The sequence below is a fragment of the Pseudonaja textilis genome, chromosome 10 (assembly GCF_049901715.1).
Source record: "Pseudonaja textilis isolate UNSWEBS1 chromosome 10, rPseTex1.2, whole genome shotgun sequence".
Classification (NCBI taxonomy): Eukaryota; Metazoa; Chordata; class Lepidosauria; order Squamata; family Elapidae; genus Pseudonaja; species Pseudonaja textilis.
This window is the reverse complement of record NC_141999.1, coordinates 20,053,137-20,071,452: the sequence shown is the minus strand read 5'-3', so window position 1 is coordinate 20,071,452 and position 18,316 is coordinate 20,053,137. Positions and strand designations below refer to the sequence as shown.

General features: G+C 39.1%; 1 protein-coding gene across 1 annotated transcript; it reads left to right on the top strand.

Annotated features, from left to right (window-relative positions):
* The first annotated feature begins 2,933 nt into the window (after nucleotides 1-2,933).
* On the top strand, nucleotides 2,934-17,943 carry LOC148124960 (uncharacterized). Its single transcript, XM_087939416.1, has 7 exons — nucleotides 2,934-3,079; nucleotides 4,876-4,952; nucleotides 8,198-8,297; nucleotides 8,966-9,079; nucleotides 11,096-11,251; nucleotides 15,324-15,476; nucleotides 16,847-17,943. Exons 1-7 carry the CDS (start codon nucleotides 3,016-3,018, stop codon nucleotides 17,044-17,046), a joined length of 864 nt encoding a protein of 287 aa, XP_087795542.1. The 5' UTR covers nucleotides 2,934-3,015; the 3' UTR covers nucleotides 17,047-17,943.
* The last annotated feature ends 373 nt before the right edge of the window (nucleotides 17,944-18,316 follow it).

The following is an 18,316-nucleotide window of genomic DNA, read 5'->3' as shown; positions in this document are numbered from 1 at the left end:
ACATAAGAGTGGTACGAAAGAACACCAAAGAAGCATAGTTGAATTATTGTGGGCACACCCTCCTTTGAAGAATGCTAAATGCCTAAACTATTGCTCTACAAAATCCACTGGGTAAAATCCCTTGAGATGGCACCTACAAAATTAAATATTTCTATGAAGACCTGTTGTTCTGAATAACAAGACTGAAAGTCTCCACTTAAACATATTTTTCCAGAGCTTAACTTTTGTGGTGTGGTGTTTCTGTGTCATCTATACACCATGTCCTTGGTGGTGTTGATCTACTGATGGTTGGATGAGATAGGACCTTCTCCACTTGTAAGGACAAACAGATCCTCAAGGTTTCATCATTATTATTATTTTTTTGGTCTTTCTCCTGTGGCCTTCTATTCATCTTCTGCCCATGAGTAGGAAGCCTCCATAGATATTCCACAGTTAAAATAGACTTTTACTCTTTATTCAAAATACCATCCAAGATCAACTTCAAGGTGGGCCGAACCTTTACCTGCTTTACCTTGGAGGGAAATCAACAGACTGATAATAGGTAGGGACTGAAAAAATTAGAGACAAGAGAGAGACAGGCCAAAGGACAGCATATTTCATTCAGAGAGCTTTTCTGTTGACATAAGGTTGGGTGAAAGTATTATTATTATCAGTGGTTGAGAAATGCTCTTGGTGACTAATAGAGAAATGGATGGAGATAGTCCAAAGGCTGGAAGATCAGGAAATAGATAATTGATTCAGTTCTCTCTCACCTGGGTTTCAAATTAAGGTGGTAGCAAATGGATCCAAAAACTATGAACTCAAAAGCTAAGAATTAACAATACCCCCATTTCTTGAGATATGCACCACAACTAGCTGGATCCATTCAGGCAATTGATTGTAGCTGAGGGTGGTCGATATTAGATTCACTGGCGAGAAGTAATATTCAAATTCATAAGTGTGAGCCAGCCATAATCTAGGGCCAGGGTGTCCAACCTGGACATGTGGACTTCAACTCTCAGCTGTCTGTCTGGAGAATCCTGGAGTTGAAGTTCACAAGTCTTAAAGTTGCCGAGGTTGGACACCCCTAGTCTTGGACAATACTGGCAATTTTAAGATGGGTATACATCAATAAGCAGAATTCCACAGCCAGCAAGGGAGGTAAACTCCATCTGTTAAAATTGCTGAGATTGAGAAACACTGGTCTAGATAAACAGGGTTTACAAATGACAACAGCAACAACAACAACAAAAACCCACATCTTGTTTTGCCTTCCTAGATAGACCAGAATATCTTTTTAGTTAAGTGATTGGGTCAAATTCCCAGAGTATGCAATGGACATTCTCACAAAATGGCTGCCATGTGGAAGTTCATTTGTTATTAAGATGGGACAAATTTAATCTGTTGGGGATGCTAACAGCAGTCATGAGAGGCTGCTTTATACAATATAATCATCCAGAGAAGATGAAATCCCAGGAAAAGATGCAAAAATATCAGATGACGTTAGAAAAAAACCTGAATTGCAAAAGACACCAATGGAATCTTAAATTTTTCACCAACTGCTGTATCAACCATGGTCTACGTTACGAGTTCAAGAAACAGGAACTAAACCAAATTTTGAATTTGTCAATAAACCAGGGAGATGGCTGGCATAGAAACTCAGAAAGGAAAGTGAGAAGAAAATGATAGAGAAAAATCACGAAGGCGACATGGTCATAACAGCCAGTGAATGGCCTCATTAAAAGGTCTTTTTAAAAATTTTTGTTTCAATTTCTACAAGAAACAGAAACTTGACAAACAGGAAAAAATAGATGATTATACCTACAAAGACAACATTTACCTAAACTTTTATAAGCACAAGAGACAACCAATGAACGATTCAGTTACCTTTGAAATATCAAAAGCTATTAAAAAATGAAAGCAGATAAAACGCTGGGTCCAAATGGTCTCACAAATCAATATTATAAATGTTTTGAAGACCCAGTCTTAGAACCTTTAAAAGGTGCTATAGAGAGCAAAGATGAGTTAAACCTGGAAAGAAGCCAACATTGTGCTACTACCAAAGGAGGGTCAAGATAAAAACTATAGACCAATTTTATTACTAAATAACGATTAAAAACTTTTTGCTGCAATATTGGTAAAAAGACTGAACAAGAACTTAGAGTCATATATCCATGAAGATCTATTATTATTATTATTATTATTATTATTATTATTATTATTATTATTATTATTATTATTATTATTATTATCTTCAGTGAGATTCACAGACTTTGGGGTTGGTTGGTAGCTCAATAGCTCGAGTCCTAACCAAGGACTTAGGAACTGTTAAGGTAGCGTCAGAGGATATTAGCTGTTCCAAGTAGGGTGGGTTTTTTGGTAGAATCAGGGTATTCCAGTCTGATAAATTCAGAATTTCCAAATAGCAAGGTAACCCTTTAGGTATTGCTCCCAAGGCTCCAATTACAATTGAATAACACACAATTTCTTTTTCCAAAGTTGCTCAACTTCAATTTGTAAGTCCAGATACTCTGTGATTCTTTTCTTTCTTTTTTCCTCTCTTCCTTTCTTGTGATTTTCGATGAATGATAAAGTAATACAAAATTTAAACACCAGAATTTCTGGAAGAAAATATCCTTCCTGGTTGCATCACCTGTGGCTCATAATCTTTGGAAGTGGCGCATATACACATACAGACACACACAGACACACAGAAACACACACACATACACACACACACAAGTCCAGCTAACTGGGATTTTATAACCCCTCCCTGAATAGGGTAATCTTGTAATGGGCCCGTCCGTGTAATGCTGAAATATTGCATAAAGTGGTATTAAGGATGTAATCAATCAATCATCACCATTAGGAGGTCCTTAGACAATGTAACTGCTATTAAGAGGTAAATTATATTCTGAACCCTGTTGTCTTTTATTGCCAAGAGGCATAGGGCTCATGGCCATTTCCTGCCTATAAAGATCTTACCTGAGAAGATCTCCATCTCGGAGAACCCAGACTGATCTGAACACCATCAAGATGGCTTCCTTTGTGCTCTTCATCTTCGCCATCTTCCTCCTTCCGGTGGCGCTATCTGCAGCAAGTATGTGGGGTTCTTTGAATCCATTTTCACTTCTTCTGATGCAGTGGTAGCTGTTTTCTACCAAAGTTTTGAGTTAGGCAGTTCTTTCTTCCTCTCAGATTGCATCAACCGGATAGGCTTTCCAAGGCAAGGCCGCTAAAGGTGACCAACTTCAGGTGGCCTTCAGGTGGAAGGATGGGGAAGCAAGGAAGGTGGAATGGGATTCCCTGACCCAGCAGGGTTGGTTGGAAGTTCAGGCAGCAAAGTATCCGGGACCAATATTGGAACATAGTGAAATGTGGATTGAGTTAGATCTCTGAACTATACAGAGCATCGTGTGGGCCATGGGAGCATTTCATAAAATCAGTCGTTCAGGTTGGGTTAGGCAGAAATGTTTTCCATGGAAGAGAATGCAAATCAATGGAATTTGAGCTAAATGTTGAACAGTCAGAATCTAGGCAGATAGTTACGATCATTTCTCTAGTCTTTAGTCCTAAAGCATCCCCTATTTTAGAAACTGGGAGATGGAGAGTTCCGGTCTCACCTTACGCGTGACAACCAACTTAGTGACTTTGGGCCAATCACCAGGTAACCATGAGTTCTAGTCCCATTTTAGGCATCAAATCTGGCTGGGTGACTTTGGGACGTCCCTCTCACTCAACCTAACCCACCTCATACAGTTGTGGGAAAACTAGGAGGAGGAAAGAATATTATATATGTTTAACATGCTGCCTTGAGTTGTTTATAACAATAATGAAGGCAGGATATAAAAATAAATCAATTAATAATCTCTGCTTTCTTCCACACATCCCTTCTAAATAAGTTTATCCAGGTCAGGATGTATAAAGTATTAGCTAGTGAAGGTTAAGAAGGTTGTGAATTTTCCTTCCTTCCTTCCTCCCTCCCTCCCTCTCCTTCCTTCTTTCGCCCTTCCCTACCCTTCCTTCTCCCCTCCCTCCCTCCCCCTCTCCTTCCTTCTTTTCCCTTCCCTCCCCTTCCTTTCTTCCTTCCTTCCTCCCTCCCTATACCCCTTCCTTCACTCCCTCCCTGTCTTTCCTCCCTCCCCTCTCTTCCCCTCCCTCTCTCTCTCCCTTTCCTTCCTTCTTTCCCCCTTCCCTCCCTCCACTTCCTTCCTTCCTTCCTTCCTCCCTCCCTCCCTCCACCCGCTCCCTCCCTCCCTCCCTTCCCTCCCTCCCTGTCCTTCCTTCCTTCCCTCCCTCCCTCCCTTTTCCCCCCTCCCAAAAACTAAAATAAAATAAACCTAAAGTCTAAACAGCCTCTTGCAGGAGTTGAGCTGAAAGGCTGGTGCTGCCTTGGACACATCCACAAAGTTATTTGGCAACCATTTTATGTGTGATGGTTTTTAATTCGTTTCATTAATACAACCCATCTTGAAATGGCATCAGTTATGGTCCATTTGTTCACCTAGTTAGAGGGCTTTGACTGAGAACAACTTCAAACTCTGCTTAGTGGATTTACATAAATGCATAAATGCATAAAGTGAAAAGTTGATGGTGACATGAATTTTCCTGTCCTTTGTGATCATAAAGAGCAATAAGGAAATACGGTGTGGCATGAAAGAACATTGACCTGTTGCATTTATTGTGGGCACACCCTCCTTTGAAAAATGCTGTTGCCGTACAAAATCCACTGAACGAAACTCCCTGAGATGGAACCTGGGACAATTAAATATTTCTAGGGAGACCCATCGAGTTGAATAACAGGGCTGGGCGTCCGTACTCCAACATATTTTCTAGAGGCTATGTCTTTTGGTGAAGTGTTTTGTTATACCAGCTATAGATCCTGTCTTTCTTCAGGTGGCTGGAAACATTGGGAAGTGAAATCCACGCATCCTAAAGTGGCCAGACACTGCTTTAAGACCTTAAACTTCATGGTCAGCAATATTGCTCAAGCTAAAAAAACCCAAACAGTCCCGAAGACTGCTCTTTGGCCAATATGGCCCTTCACCAATCTGTTGGCTCATAAACATGTCCTCTGCAGACCCAGGAAGAACCCTGTATGGAGTCCACGTCTCCTTGCAGCTGGGATCCCGTCTCTAGGCTGAGATATCAGCATCCCCCTTCCTTGGGGTGGCCATCACTCTCTCTTTCCGAAAGAGTCCAGCTTCGTAGCAGCTTCCTTCTTTTCATTCTCTCTCTGTCCTTACTTCTGAGCAGCTTAAATCTGTTGTCTTCCCCAGCTCTCTTAATTCCCCCCCTTCCCAGAAATCTCTTCCCGGGCCTCTACCTGTCCAAATTCTGGGGGAGGGGCTCCAGCTAGCCAGCCAGCCAATCAGGGAATGCTGCTAATGGAACCTGGCTTCACTAGATCAGAATGGGACAACTCGCCATCACACCAATGGCTGCCAACATGCCATTGCCAACTCGCCATGGAATGACTTGCTGCGGGACAATTCAACAAACTCAATTACAAGTTGCCCTCGATTTAGAACCACAACTGAGCCCAACATTTCTGTTGCTAAGCGAGACAGCTGTGAAATGAATTTTGCCCCTTTTAGCCACCATTCTGGCCACTCTTGTTAAGTGAATCACTGCAGTCATTAAGTTAGTAACCCAGTTGTTAAGTGTATCTAACTTCCCCATTGACTTTGTTTGTCAGAAGGTCTCAAAAGTGGATCACAAGACAGTCATATATGTGAGTCAGCTGCCGAGCATCTGAATTTTGTTCACAAGACCATGGGAATGCTTCAAGGGTCATAAGTGTGAAAAACGGTCATAGGTCACTTTTTCTTTTCAGGGCAGTTGTAAATTTGAACAGTCACTAAACAACCTGTCAGTGACTACCTCTAATTTCGACAGATCCGTGACCAATAATAATAAAATTAAAACAGTCAATCCAGAAATCTAAGAGTTGCAATAATTTGAATAAAAAACGTGGTCACCACAAAAAGCACAAAAAGGAATGCCTGAATGAAAAGATTAATATAGCACTGAATTGTCCCATGGCCAGTTGTCCTAGGACCACAGTAGATAGAGTATTTTGGGAGGTTAGGTGATTGGATCAAATTCGTAGAAAGAGAATGCAATGGACATTCTTATAAAATGGCTGCCATGGGGAAGTTTACTCATTATTAAGATGGCTGTCACCCAGGGGTGGGATTAAAAAATGTTACCAACTGGTTCTGTGGGTGTGGCTTAAGTGGTAGGTGTGGCTTGGTGGTCATGTGACTGGGTGGACATGGCTTGGTGGTCATGTTATTGGCTGAGCGTGGCCAACTCAATATCACTCACATCGAGGCACGCATCTCCTCGCCTGTCCTCTCATGAATGTGGGGATGCTGCAACAGTCATAAGTGTAAAAAATAAGTCACTTGTTTCAGTGCCATTGTAACTTTGAACGGTCACGCCACACAAGCAAAGTACCAGCAAAGGAGGGAAAACTCCAGAGAAGTTCCTGAGACAGGAAGTCTAGTCCTGCCAAGAATGTAATAAGGGTTAACGGAGAGGCAGTTTCTGTAAGCAATACCAGAATGTTTCCTTCCTGCCTTCCTTACAGGATTAGGCCAGTAATTTCTTCTAACAACCAGTTCTCCGAACTGCTTAGAATGTTAACAACCGGTTCTAGCGAATAGGTGCGAACTGGCAGAATCCCACCCCTGCTGTCACCCTGGAATTGATCAGCCACTACCGGTAGTTCAACCCCTAAAAAATGATTTATGGATGCCCTTAAGTCACACAGGAGCATTTTTTCTCAACCAATGGGAGTTAGAAAAAGTGCCTCCTTCATCTATAAATACATCTTTTTCATCTCCAGGCAAGAAGTCTGAATAAAGTAATCCTAACAGGCTAGATACTACCTGACCCCTGAAAATACTTCTCTTTCCTTTTTAAAAATGTTATTGAGAAACACATTATTTCAGCAATAGTCCCAACTACTTTGGGTAAGGAATGTTTTAATATTGTCTGAAAACTCACTTTGTTGCCATAGGTTTTAGTGTCTTGCATTTTTTTTATTGTGCTAGCAACAATAAAAGTTGAGATGAGCATTTACTGTATGTCTAAATAAATCATAAATACATGAGCAACCCAAACTTTCTTATTATGCTCTCTCTCTCTCTCTCTCTCTCTCCCTCCCTCCCTCCCTCCCCCCTCTCTCTCTTCCCCTCCCTCCCTCCGTTCTCCTATCATATTTTGGAACCACCCATTCCTCACATAGGTGTTTATTCTCAAGTTGACTCCAAATCATTTTTTTTTCTTACACACATTCTGCAAAAGAATTTGAATAATGCAGTATTAGAGTTTAACATATTGTGTGAATCCATCCATTCAGATTTTATGTTTCAACATAATAACTTCTCTAAATAAATAAACAAACAAACACATGTGCTCGTCAACATACACAATGATATCAGTTAAATTAGTGGCTGAATTTACAAAGCATGTTTCTAAAAACAATATTAAATGTATTAAAGTATAAAACACAAATAAAAATAGTGGAGGAAAAAAGCGAAAGAAGGAAAGAAAGAAAGAAAAGAAAGACAAGAACTGACTTCTAACATTGTAGCACAGTACAATAACATAACACTACAGCCTCAACTTTTTTTACTTTTAAATATTTAATATTTACTAGCCATTTCTATAACAACAAACTATCAAATCAGCTAATCTCAAAGTCAATTTTTTTGCCACCTCTAGCACAAAATCCAGAAGCAGTTTCCCAGTAATTAACACAGCCAATTTGTGTTTTGTGCAGTTTCTGGGGTTTCCACAATTTTTGCCTTACCCTTTTAATACTGTATTTCTTTCTCTTATCTGATTCTGGGCTGGAAGAATTAGGTGGAAGGAATTCTGCACTATTCACTTCCAGTAGGACTGGAGAATGTTAAGAAAGTGGCCAGGTGTAGTTATCCTTCATGGAAGGTACATACACACACACACACACACACACACACACACGCGCCTACCTACCTGGGATTTTTCAACCACACCCTGAATAGGGCAATTTGTAATGGGTCCATCCGCGTAATGCTCCAATATTGTAAAAGTGGTATTAAAGATGTAATCAATCATCACCGTTATGACATCCTTGGACATTTATTACCAAGAGGCAGGTTGGGCAAAGGGCTCCCAACCACTCCCCTTCCTATAAATATTATACCCAAGAAGATCTCAATCTCAGAGAACCCAGACCGACCTGAACACCATCACGATGGATTCCTTTGTGCTCTTCATCTTCGCCATCCTCCTCCTTCCTGTTGCACGATCTGCAAATCCAAAAGGTATGTGGGGTTCTTTGAATCAATTTTCACTTCTTCTGATGCAGTGGAAGCTGTTTTCTACCGGACAACCAAAGTTTTGAGTTAGACAGTTCTTTCTTCCTCTCAGATTGCATCAACCGAATAAGCTCTCCAAGGCAAGCCCGCTAAAAGTGACCAACTTCAGGTGTCCTTCAGGTGGAAGGATGAGGAAGCAAGGAAGGTGGAATGGAATTCCCTGACCCAGCAGGGTTGGTTGGAAGTTCAGGCAGCAAAGTATCCCGGACCAATATTGGAACATAGTGAAATGTGGATTGAGTTAGATCTCTGAACTATACAGAGCACCGTGTGGGCCATGGGAGCATTGCATAAAATCAGTCGTTCAGGTTGGGTTAGGCAGAAACGTTTCCCATGGAAGAGAATGTAAATCAATGGAATTTGAGCTAAATGTTGAACAGTCAGAATCTAGGCAGATAATTATGATCATTTCTTCCTTTCTGTAGTGAGAGGTTCATCATAAGCCATTTTAGGGAATTTCTTTCCAGCCTTCTGCTAGGATGGGAATAATAAAATTGGACGAGGGCTAGTGTCTGGTTCAATATTAAAGTGCATTTATATCGCAACTGAAACCTGAAGGAGTCTCATACAAATGTATTTCCTTTTTTTTTTTAAATCCTTACCACTCTCTGTAGAATGTAATGAGTGTTACAGTGATTCAGGAAGTTCCTGCAGTGGGGGTGTGCAAAAAAACTGTTCAGATTCAGCAATGTGCTTAAGTTCTTTTTCTGTGGCCAACTTGTCAACAGGTAAGTGGATTAATTTTTGTTTTCATCTTTTTTATGTTGATTTGGATGAAGATATAGAGAAATTTATCTCCATGATATTTTGGTTTCATATAAAGCAGTGTTTCTCAAACATGACGATTTTCAGGCATGTGGACTTCAGCTCCGAGATTTTTGAGAAATATTGGTCTAAAGTATGTCTATGCGTGTATAGGTATAGTGTTCAGGAGTATAAAAATCCACTTTTCACCCTTATGATGGTACATGTCTTCCTCAATCTCAGGTCCTCTATAAAGGGCCTTCGACACAAGATTGAGGAGATGTGATAACTATTTTCAGGTATCTGAAGAACTGCCTTATAGAAGGTGAAGCAGAAAGTTTAGAGTTATACCAAAGGACAGGATGAGAAAGAATGGGTTTAAATTACCAGAAACAGAATTTAATGGACACCAGATAACCTTTCCTTATGGTAGGAACTATTCAAGAATGGAAAAGATTGTCTTGGTAGGTGGTGGTGGATATTTTGGTTTCATATAATGAAATGTTTCTCAAACTTGCCAATTTTCAGACAGCAGCTCCAAGAATTTTGAGAAACACTGATAAAAGGTGTTCCACTAGGAGCTTTGAGAACAAGATTGGGGAAATGTGATAATTGTTGTCTGATATCTGAAAAACTTTCTTGTAGAAGATGACACAGAAATTTTAGAGTAATTAACCAGGAAATAGATATTTGGTGGATGCCAGGAAACCTTTTCTTATGGTAGAAACTATTGTTGAAAGCAAATTAGCACCCACCCCACTCCTAGAAAAATGAAATATTTTGAGGAATAAAATAAAATAAATAAATAAAATATTTTAAGGGAGACAGAAATTCAGAGCCCCAGCTTCCTCTCCCCAGCAGATATTTTGTGCCCACTGAGAAAGATTAGGCCAGCCTATCTACAAAACAAAGGACCTTCAGTTCCAGGGTGAAGGAGTTAAGACAAGACCCTTCAGGACATAATAGGATTAAAACCACTAAGTCACAAAGCTCCCTACATTGCACAATCTCCTAAGGACATTGCATCACCCCCAGCAAACTTCAACCAAACTTCTCAAACAACCCACAGAGCCAGTTATGACCCCTATATGGCCCCATGGGAGTCTGACAACAGCCAATACAATACATGTTTTTGCCCAGGACTAGGAAGCTCAAGTTCAAAGCCCAAGGTATAAAAACCCCTCATTCTTAACTCCATGTGATCAGCTGCTCACATCCCAGGATTGCTGGTGGTTCTGCTTCATCATTAAACCCTCTTTCCAAGCAGCCTCCAGCCTCCATTTTGTCTCCAGTGTCTTTCTCCTGGATTGCAACTGAACCAGATGGATATTTCTTCCAACACTATTCAACAATGGAAAAGATTGTCATGGTAGAGCAGGTGTCCCTTGTGGAGAATTCTGGGAATTGAAGTCCACAAGTCTTAACGTTGCCAAGTTTGGAGACCTCTGTGGTAGAATATCCTGTGATGGATATCTTTCAGCAGTGATTGGATGACCCATCTCTCAGGGATATCTGTCACAAGGCCACAAAGGCACCCAAAAACTAACTGGAGCTTTAGAAGCTACATTTGACTGATTCCATTGATAGAACTGGTTGTAAGACAGAGCCATGTGATGCTCCATTCAGTGGTGGTATTTGATTTTTTTTACTACCAGTTGTGTGTGCGTGGCTTGGTGGGCGTGGTGTGGCTTGGTGGGCGTGGCAGGGGAAGGATACTGTAAAATCCCCATTCCCTCCCCAACCCACTAACCTGCTTTCCAGCTCCGTTCTCCTATGCAGGGCAACAAAAGAAGATCCAGCTGATTAGCTAGGATCTCCAATCAGCTGGGATTCGGGAGGCAGCAAATAGATGGGGGTGGGGCCAGTCAGAGGTGGTATTTACCAGTTCTACGAACTACTCAAAATTTCCGCCACCGGTTCTCCAGAACCTATCAGAACTGATTGAATACCACCTCTGGCTCAATTGATTACATTCTTTAATCATTATATTTTCTCTATAGAAAATCAGTTTAGAAACTCCTTCACCAGAAGCTGTGCAGAGTCTGGAAATTATTTGACGGGCTCTTTCTATTTCAATTTTGGAGACCAGCGTATTTTGGACTTTACTTCTAAAGTTTGCAATGAAACAGACCCATATTGCAGGCTTAGCCTTAAAGGTATGTAAACAGCTTTTGAATCTTATTTCTGCTTCTGGCACTTTTCCTATTGAATGGTTGACAGAAGAAATCTATGTATGGGAAAATTCCAGTGGAAAGAAATGACATCTTTCCAGTTTTTAACACTTATATCAAGAACATCTCAAAAGGCATGTTCAAGTCTACTCCTGTTTGTGAAAGGAGAGAATAACCGGATAGTGTTAGAAACGTTTGGAAGAGAATGTCCAAACATGTGAATAAAAAATTCTCTTTCAAGGTAGTTGGAAGGAGAGAAAGAAAAGGAGGCTTGGCTACCTGTAACAGAAATCTCATCTATCGGTAAAATTTGGAAAGAAAAAGGTGTTTTTAAGCCAAGAGTAGGCCAGATGGTTCCAGTTTTTGATCTTCAATGTCCATTCATGGTCCATTTTTAGTTTACCTTTGATATACTTACAGCAACAACAACAACAAAATCCCATGCCAAGTAAATATCATGAGCAAATTATCCTGCATACACACTGTATGGGATTTAAAAAAAACCAAATTCTGCAATTCCTCATTTTTCATTTTTTTTTAAAAAAAGTCTTTTTATGGCTTTTGAGTTCTGAAAAGGGTGTCTGTGGAGCAGCGGTTGTCTTGTCATAGGCAATATTTATCTTCCAAAGGATGCCTAAATTAAGCAGTTAAAACTCTACAAAGGCTTCCATACAAAGTTTCTTTTTTGGATCGCAAGGCATCCTCAAGGTATAACTCACAGTTATGTCGAGATTCATCTAATGTCCAAATCTTTGCATAGTTGACTTCATAGTGTGAAAATATAGTTATCTTTATCCCATAATGATGCAGCAAAGGGAAGGACACCAGCACTTTGCTGGGGTCCAAGCAAGAATAAAGGAACCCCAACCCAACCAAGGGTCAATTCAGTGTGCAATCAGGCTTATACATGCGACTGCATGACATGAACTACATTTCCCATGATGCATTAACTATGTTTCCCATGAGGCATTCCCTTAAAGGGACAGCTCCCAATTCCCAATTAACTATATACTGTCTGGACAGCACAGTGGTTAAATGTAGTCTTGCAGACTAACTCAACCCATAGCCTGGAGTTCGATCTTGATGGACTTGAGGTTGGCTCAGCCTTCCATCTTTTGAGGTTGATCAAATGAGGACTCAGATTGTTGTGGGCCATAGGCTGACATGGTGAACTGCCCAGAGAGTGCTGTAAAGCACTTTGAAGTGGTATATAAGTCTAAGTGCTATTACTATTGGGCTTTTTAAGAATATATTTTCCCATTGGAAGAAGAAGCAAAGATTTCCCCGTTGGGTCATGGCAAAGTGTGCCAGGAACATCCTGGAATTCTGTCTGGAATTGAAAGGCAGCAGAATTATATAAGGACCAACAAGGCATCTTGGGACAAGCTCTACTTGAAGCATTTAATGCAGTTTTAAATGAGGTGAAAACATGACAATCATGGATGGAAGCCAACATCACACTGGTACCCAAAGAGAACACAGACCAGATACTATTTAATAATATAGACCAATATCCCTTTTGAACTCAGACTACAAGATATTCACATCGATAATAGCCGAACGATTAAAAAAGTTCTTAAATGACTTTATACACATGGACCAAAATGGTTCCTTGTCAAAAAGACAAATCAAAATACTATTAGATACCCTAGAATACTATGAAGTACACAGTGGAAATCAGATGGTGCTAATTTTGGATGCCCAAAAAGCGTTTGACAACGTTAAATGGGAATTTATGCTATGGCAACTTAGACACGTAGGATTTTGGTGAGAATTTTTAAAATATAATCTTGGCGATATATTCTAAACAACAGGCTAAAATAATAATAAACAGAGAGGTGACAAAAAAATAAAAATTCAGAAAGGAATGAGACAAGGGTGCCCATTATCCCCGCTATTGTTTATACTAACCTTGGAAGTGTTAATAAGGATAATTAGGAAGGAAACACAAATAAAAGGTCTGGAAATCAAGAAAGAAACATATAAACCACATGTTTTTGCAGATGACTTAGTTTTTATCCTTGAGGAACCACAACAATTGGGGTTGAAACTCATAGAAATATTAGAAGATTATGGAGAAGTTGCTGGATTAAAAATAAACAAAGAAAAAACCAAAATAATAGTTAAGAACATGACAAATAAGCAGAAAGAGAATTTAGCCAAGGGAATAAATATCCAGATAGTAAAGAAAATGAACTATCTAGGATCAATATTTCGGCAAGATGTACAACAATTAAAGAGGACAACTATGGCAAATTAGTGAAACAAACAAAAGAGGACCTAGAAAGATGGAAAAATTGGAGGCTTTCCTTAATGGGCAGAATAGCTGTAATCAAGATGAACATTCTACCAAAACTTTTTGTTTCAAAATATACCCATAAAATTAGACAAATCTTGGAGGGAAATCTGAACAAAATGACTCTGAATTTTATATGGCAACAGAAGAAGCCAAGGATTAAACTAAAACTTCTGCAAGAAGCAAAAGAGAGAGGAGATTTTGGCCTACCAGATTGGGAAATATACTATAAAGAAGGGGTGCTTACCTGGGTGAAAAATTGGGTAACTGTAAAAAATAGAAGACTACTATCATTAGAGGGTCACAACTTACATCTAGGATGGCACGCAATTTTGTGGTACGGTAGGTACATCACACATCAATATTTTTAAAGACATCAGATAAGACAAGCTTTGTTTATGGTATAGAACAAAATCAAACAGCAAAACTACATGGAAACTCCAGTTTGGTTATCCACCTTAGAGGCGTTAGTACACCCAAATCTTATTAACCAGGAAAAATTACCACATATAAATAAGGATATTATAAATGAAAAGGGGGAATTGAAATCCAGACAAGAGCTAAAAGAACAAGGAGTAGAATTGGAATGGTGGGCGTACTTACAAATCCAATCATGATATGGGAAATATATGAAATAGTGGGGGATTAGTAGACAAGCCACGATACTAGATGCAATTTTACTGGGGACAGACAATAAATTGATAAGGAAAATTTATAAATTTTTATTGGACTATAAGATGGAGGGGAACAGGTCAAGGAAATGATGGTGGCATGGGCCAAAAACTTTGGATATAATATAGATTTGGATAAGTGGCAAGAAATTGTGGGAATGAAACAAAAAGATAACATTGGCCACATCATATAAGGAAAATCTATACAAGATGTTTTATAGGTGGCATCTCCCCCCAGCAAGGCTGGCTAAAATGTATAAAAACGTTTCACCAAATTGTTGGAAATGCACCCAAGAACCAGGAACATATTATCATACATGGTGATTTGTAAAAAAAAAAAAAAACCCACAGGGTTTTTGGTATAAAATCCAGATATGGTTAGAGGAGATAATTGGACAGAAAATAGAATATAAACTGGAATTATTTTTACTAGGAATTATGACAGAGAGATATAGTAAAGATGAGACCTATTTAATAGTACATATTATCACGGCAGAAAGAATGACTTTTGCTCAAAAACGGAAAGATAGAGAAATCCCTGAAGAAGGTGAGGTGATAAAGAAAATACTGACATGCTGAAATGGATAGACTGACTCTGGAATTGAAAAACAAAGATGAGACAGAATATTACAAGATATGGAATAAATTTTACCAATGGTGGGAGCAGAAAGGAGGGACCAAGAATAAAAAATGAGTAGGATTTGTAGAATGGGTAATTGAGGCTATGTAAATAAGTACAATGGAATATGAAGGATAAATTAATACAAATTAACTGTACAAATGTATACATGTATATAAAATATGTATTATATATTATAGTATGTATGGCCAAAAGGAGTGTCAGGATGATCACACCGTGTCCAATGTTTTAATAAATTAATCAATAAAATATTAATTAAAAAAAGAAAGACAGCAGAGCTCAAGCAACATCAGAACATCAAAAAGACAAAATGGTTAGAAATCCAATTATTCTACTGTTTAGCAGATTCCCCACGGGTAAAAAAAATCTGTGAAAGGGAAAACAAGCTGTGTTGATAATTCCTTTAAATCAATTATTTTGCTACATGAACTATTTTTTTTTGACTTGCAGGAGATAACATGCGCATATATGAAAATGGAAAATCTTGCCCAAAATGTTTCAGAACAGGTTACGATAACTGTGAGACTGATGGAGATGTATTTTGTCTGGGTGACATAGTGAATTGCAGTGAATTGAATGGAGAAATAACCAATGCGCTATCTGGTAAGCTGTCTTTATTGTTCCTCTTTTGACTCCCTTTGCTGTTAACCATATTAAGCCAGCCAGTATCTTCATTTAAAAAAAAAAAAGCTAGGGAATTCTAAGAACATGCTACCTGCCAGGGAGAAAGTGCCAATTTCAAAACAGCTAGAACTCAGGTCATAACCATTCATAAAACCTCCGTTGATTAGAATATACATGTAGTCCTTGACTTATTAGCTATTCATTTAATGACCATTCAAAGGTACAACAGCATTAAAAAGATAGACTTTTTTTTAACACCTCTTGAATTTCAGTGATTCAGATGTATAGATTATGAAAAATATATGAACCAATTCAACATTATGCAATAGATTTGTACTCCAAATCTGAATAAAGCATACTTCCCATGAAGAGAATAACATGAGTTGGAAGGGACCTGTGAGGTCTTCTAGTCCAACTCAGTATACGAAACCATATACTATTTCAGACAAAAGACTGTCCAAGCTCTTCTTTAAAACTTCCAGTGTTGGAGCATTCACAAGTTCTGGAGGCAAGTTGTTCCACTGATTAACTGTTGTAACTATCAGGAAATTCCTCCTTAGTTCTAGGTTGCTTCTCTCCTTGATTAGTTTCCACCCATTGCTTCTTTACAGATAAGAGATAACAGATAACAGATAATCAGAGTTGGAAGGGACCTTATAAGTCATCTAGTTCAGCCCCTCCCCCCCTGTCCAAGTGGGAGACCCTACACCATTTCTGACAAATGGCAGTCCAATCTCTTCTTGAAGGTCTCAAGTGATGGAGCTCCTACAACCTCCGAGGGCAAGCTGATCCATGGGCTTCTTGTTCTACCCTCAGGTGCTTTGGAGAATAGCTTGACTGCCTCTTCTTTGGGGCAGCCCCTGAGAATTGAAACACTGCTATTATGTCACCCCTAGTCCTTCTTTTCATCAAACTAGTCATACCCAGTTCCTGCAACCGTTCTTCATATATTTTAGTCTCCAGTCTCCTAATCCTCTTTGTTGCTCTTTTTTGCACTCTTTCCAGAGTCTCAACATCATTCACTGAGATACTAATAACCACTTCAGTGTAAATCTTTAAAAAAATAGTCCTGGAGAACGCACCTACTTTGTGGGTGGGAGGAATTCAAAAAAGGCAAGCCTAATTCAAACGTTATATTCGTCATTAACTAGAAATGTAACAGGCAACCACCTGATCAAAAGTCTGCCTTTTCACAGTATTTCCATATGGGCCACCAATTGATTTCTCTGCTCCACGTCCATCGGTGCCCCTGTCCTTAGTTTAGAAATCGTCTACACATTTGATGAAAATAAAATGTAAAAATACTTTGAACAAGCCATAAAATAAATCACTGTTTCCTTCTGCCTCAGGTGCAGCAATCCCTTTTGCTGGGAAAGGCTGTGTCAGCCGATCGGTTTGCGACCTTGAAGGGAAGTCCTTCCACCGTGGGAGTTACACGTTCAAAATTAAAAACCTTCAGTGTTCTAAAGCCAATGGGTTTCTCGGGCCACAGGTGGCCTTCTTCTTTCCGTGCATCCTTGGGATCTTTGCTGTGAAAATTCTCTCCTAGTTAAGTCAAAGGTAGCTGGCAAAGGCCTTAAGAAGGATCAGGTTGGGGTCAATCTCCCTCCCTTTAAGCTCTGATGATGTTGCCTAGTTTGATACTGAAACATCTACAAGAAAGCCACGAAGCTCACAGAACACCAAGGAGCCCACAACTAAATTTATGCTGCAAAAATCTTATACCTCTCCGTTGCCACTCTTAATGTCCTTCTCAAAGTTGTATATATATATATATATATATTTAACAGGAGAAATTATGAACTAAATGGGAGTTATTAATTGCAATCAATGTAAGTTTTCATTCCTTTATTATGGAATTAAAATGAATGTTGTTTATGTCCTACCCCTGCAAATATCGCCCCTCCTCTCCTGAATGAGGTCTAGAATTCTACCTAAAGGTAACAGATAATCATAAGTTGATAATTCAACTTCAGACCCCCCAAATCTGGATATTTTCCTTGAAGAGTTTGATGACATTAAACCACAGATTTTGCTTGAAGCAGAATGAACTTGGTGAATAGAGAGCAACAATATCTAGGCGTTCATAATATCATTTCATATTTCAAGGCAATTGATCCATCGAAAAATAATTTACCTCAAAATACAGTGTTCTAACACCTGAATTTCCATCAATCAATTTAGGTATATCTATATGTACATATACCCTTTATCAGGGTTTGGGAGATATATTTATATAACGTGATGCTTTAATGCTTAAAACTGACATTGAAATGTTGCAACTGTTGTCAGAATAGACCAACATCCTTTGGTCTGTATGAGACTACTGTCTGCAGAAATTTCTCTGGAAAAATAGCTTCAGTTAATGCTGCATTTTTCTACCTTTCTGAAATTGTAATTCTCAGCTGATTTGTCACAATATTAAAATAAAAGGAATTAGATATTAGCTCTCTGGTCCTAGAGGTGTTTTTTTACTCATAAAACTTCCCATTCCTTTCCTTTCCTTTCTTACTCTTCTTCTTTGGGAAAGACTGAGAAGGCCGCATGTCATTCCAAAGAAAAGCCATGGTTTATTTAAATGCTGGCTTGTTGATTTACACATTAAGCCACCAACCCCAATGTATAAACTCCAAGAAGTGGATTTGGTTCCGATGTTGATGATTCTGCCTTTTGACTAGTAGTCAAAAAAGAAAAAAATGTTTGCACTGAGCACTCGAGCCATTTTTGGATAAAGTACATAATAATCAGGGTTATCTTGGCTGTGGAGAAGTCCTAGTACTATTGGCGGCATTGGAAGAGAAAGGGAGAGTCAAGAGATC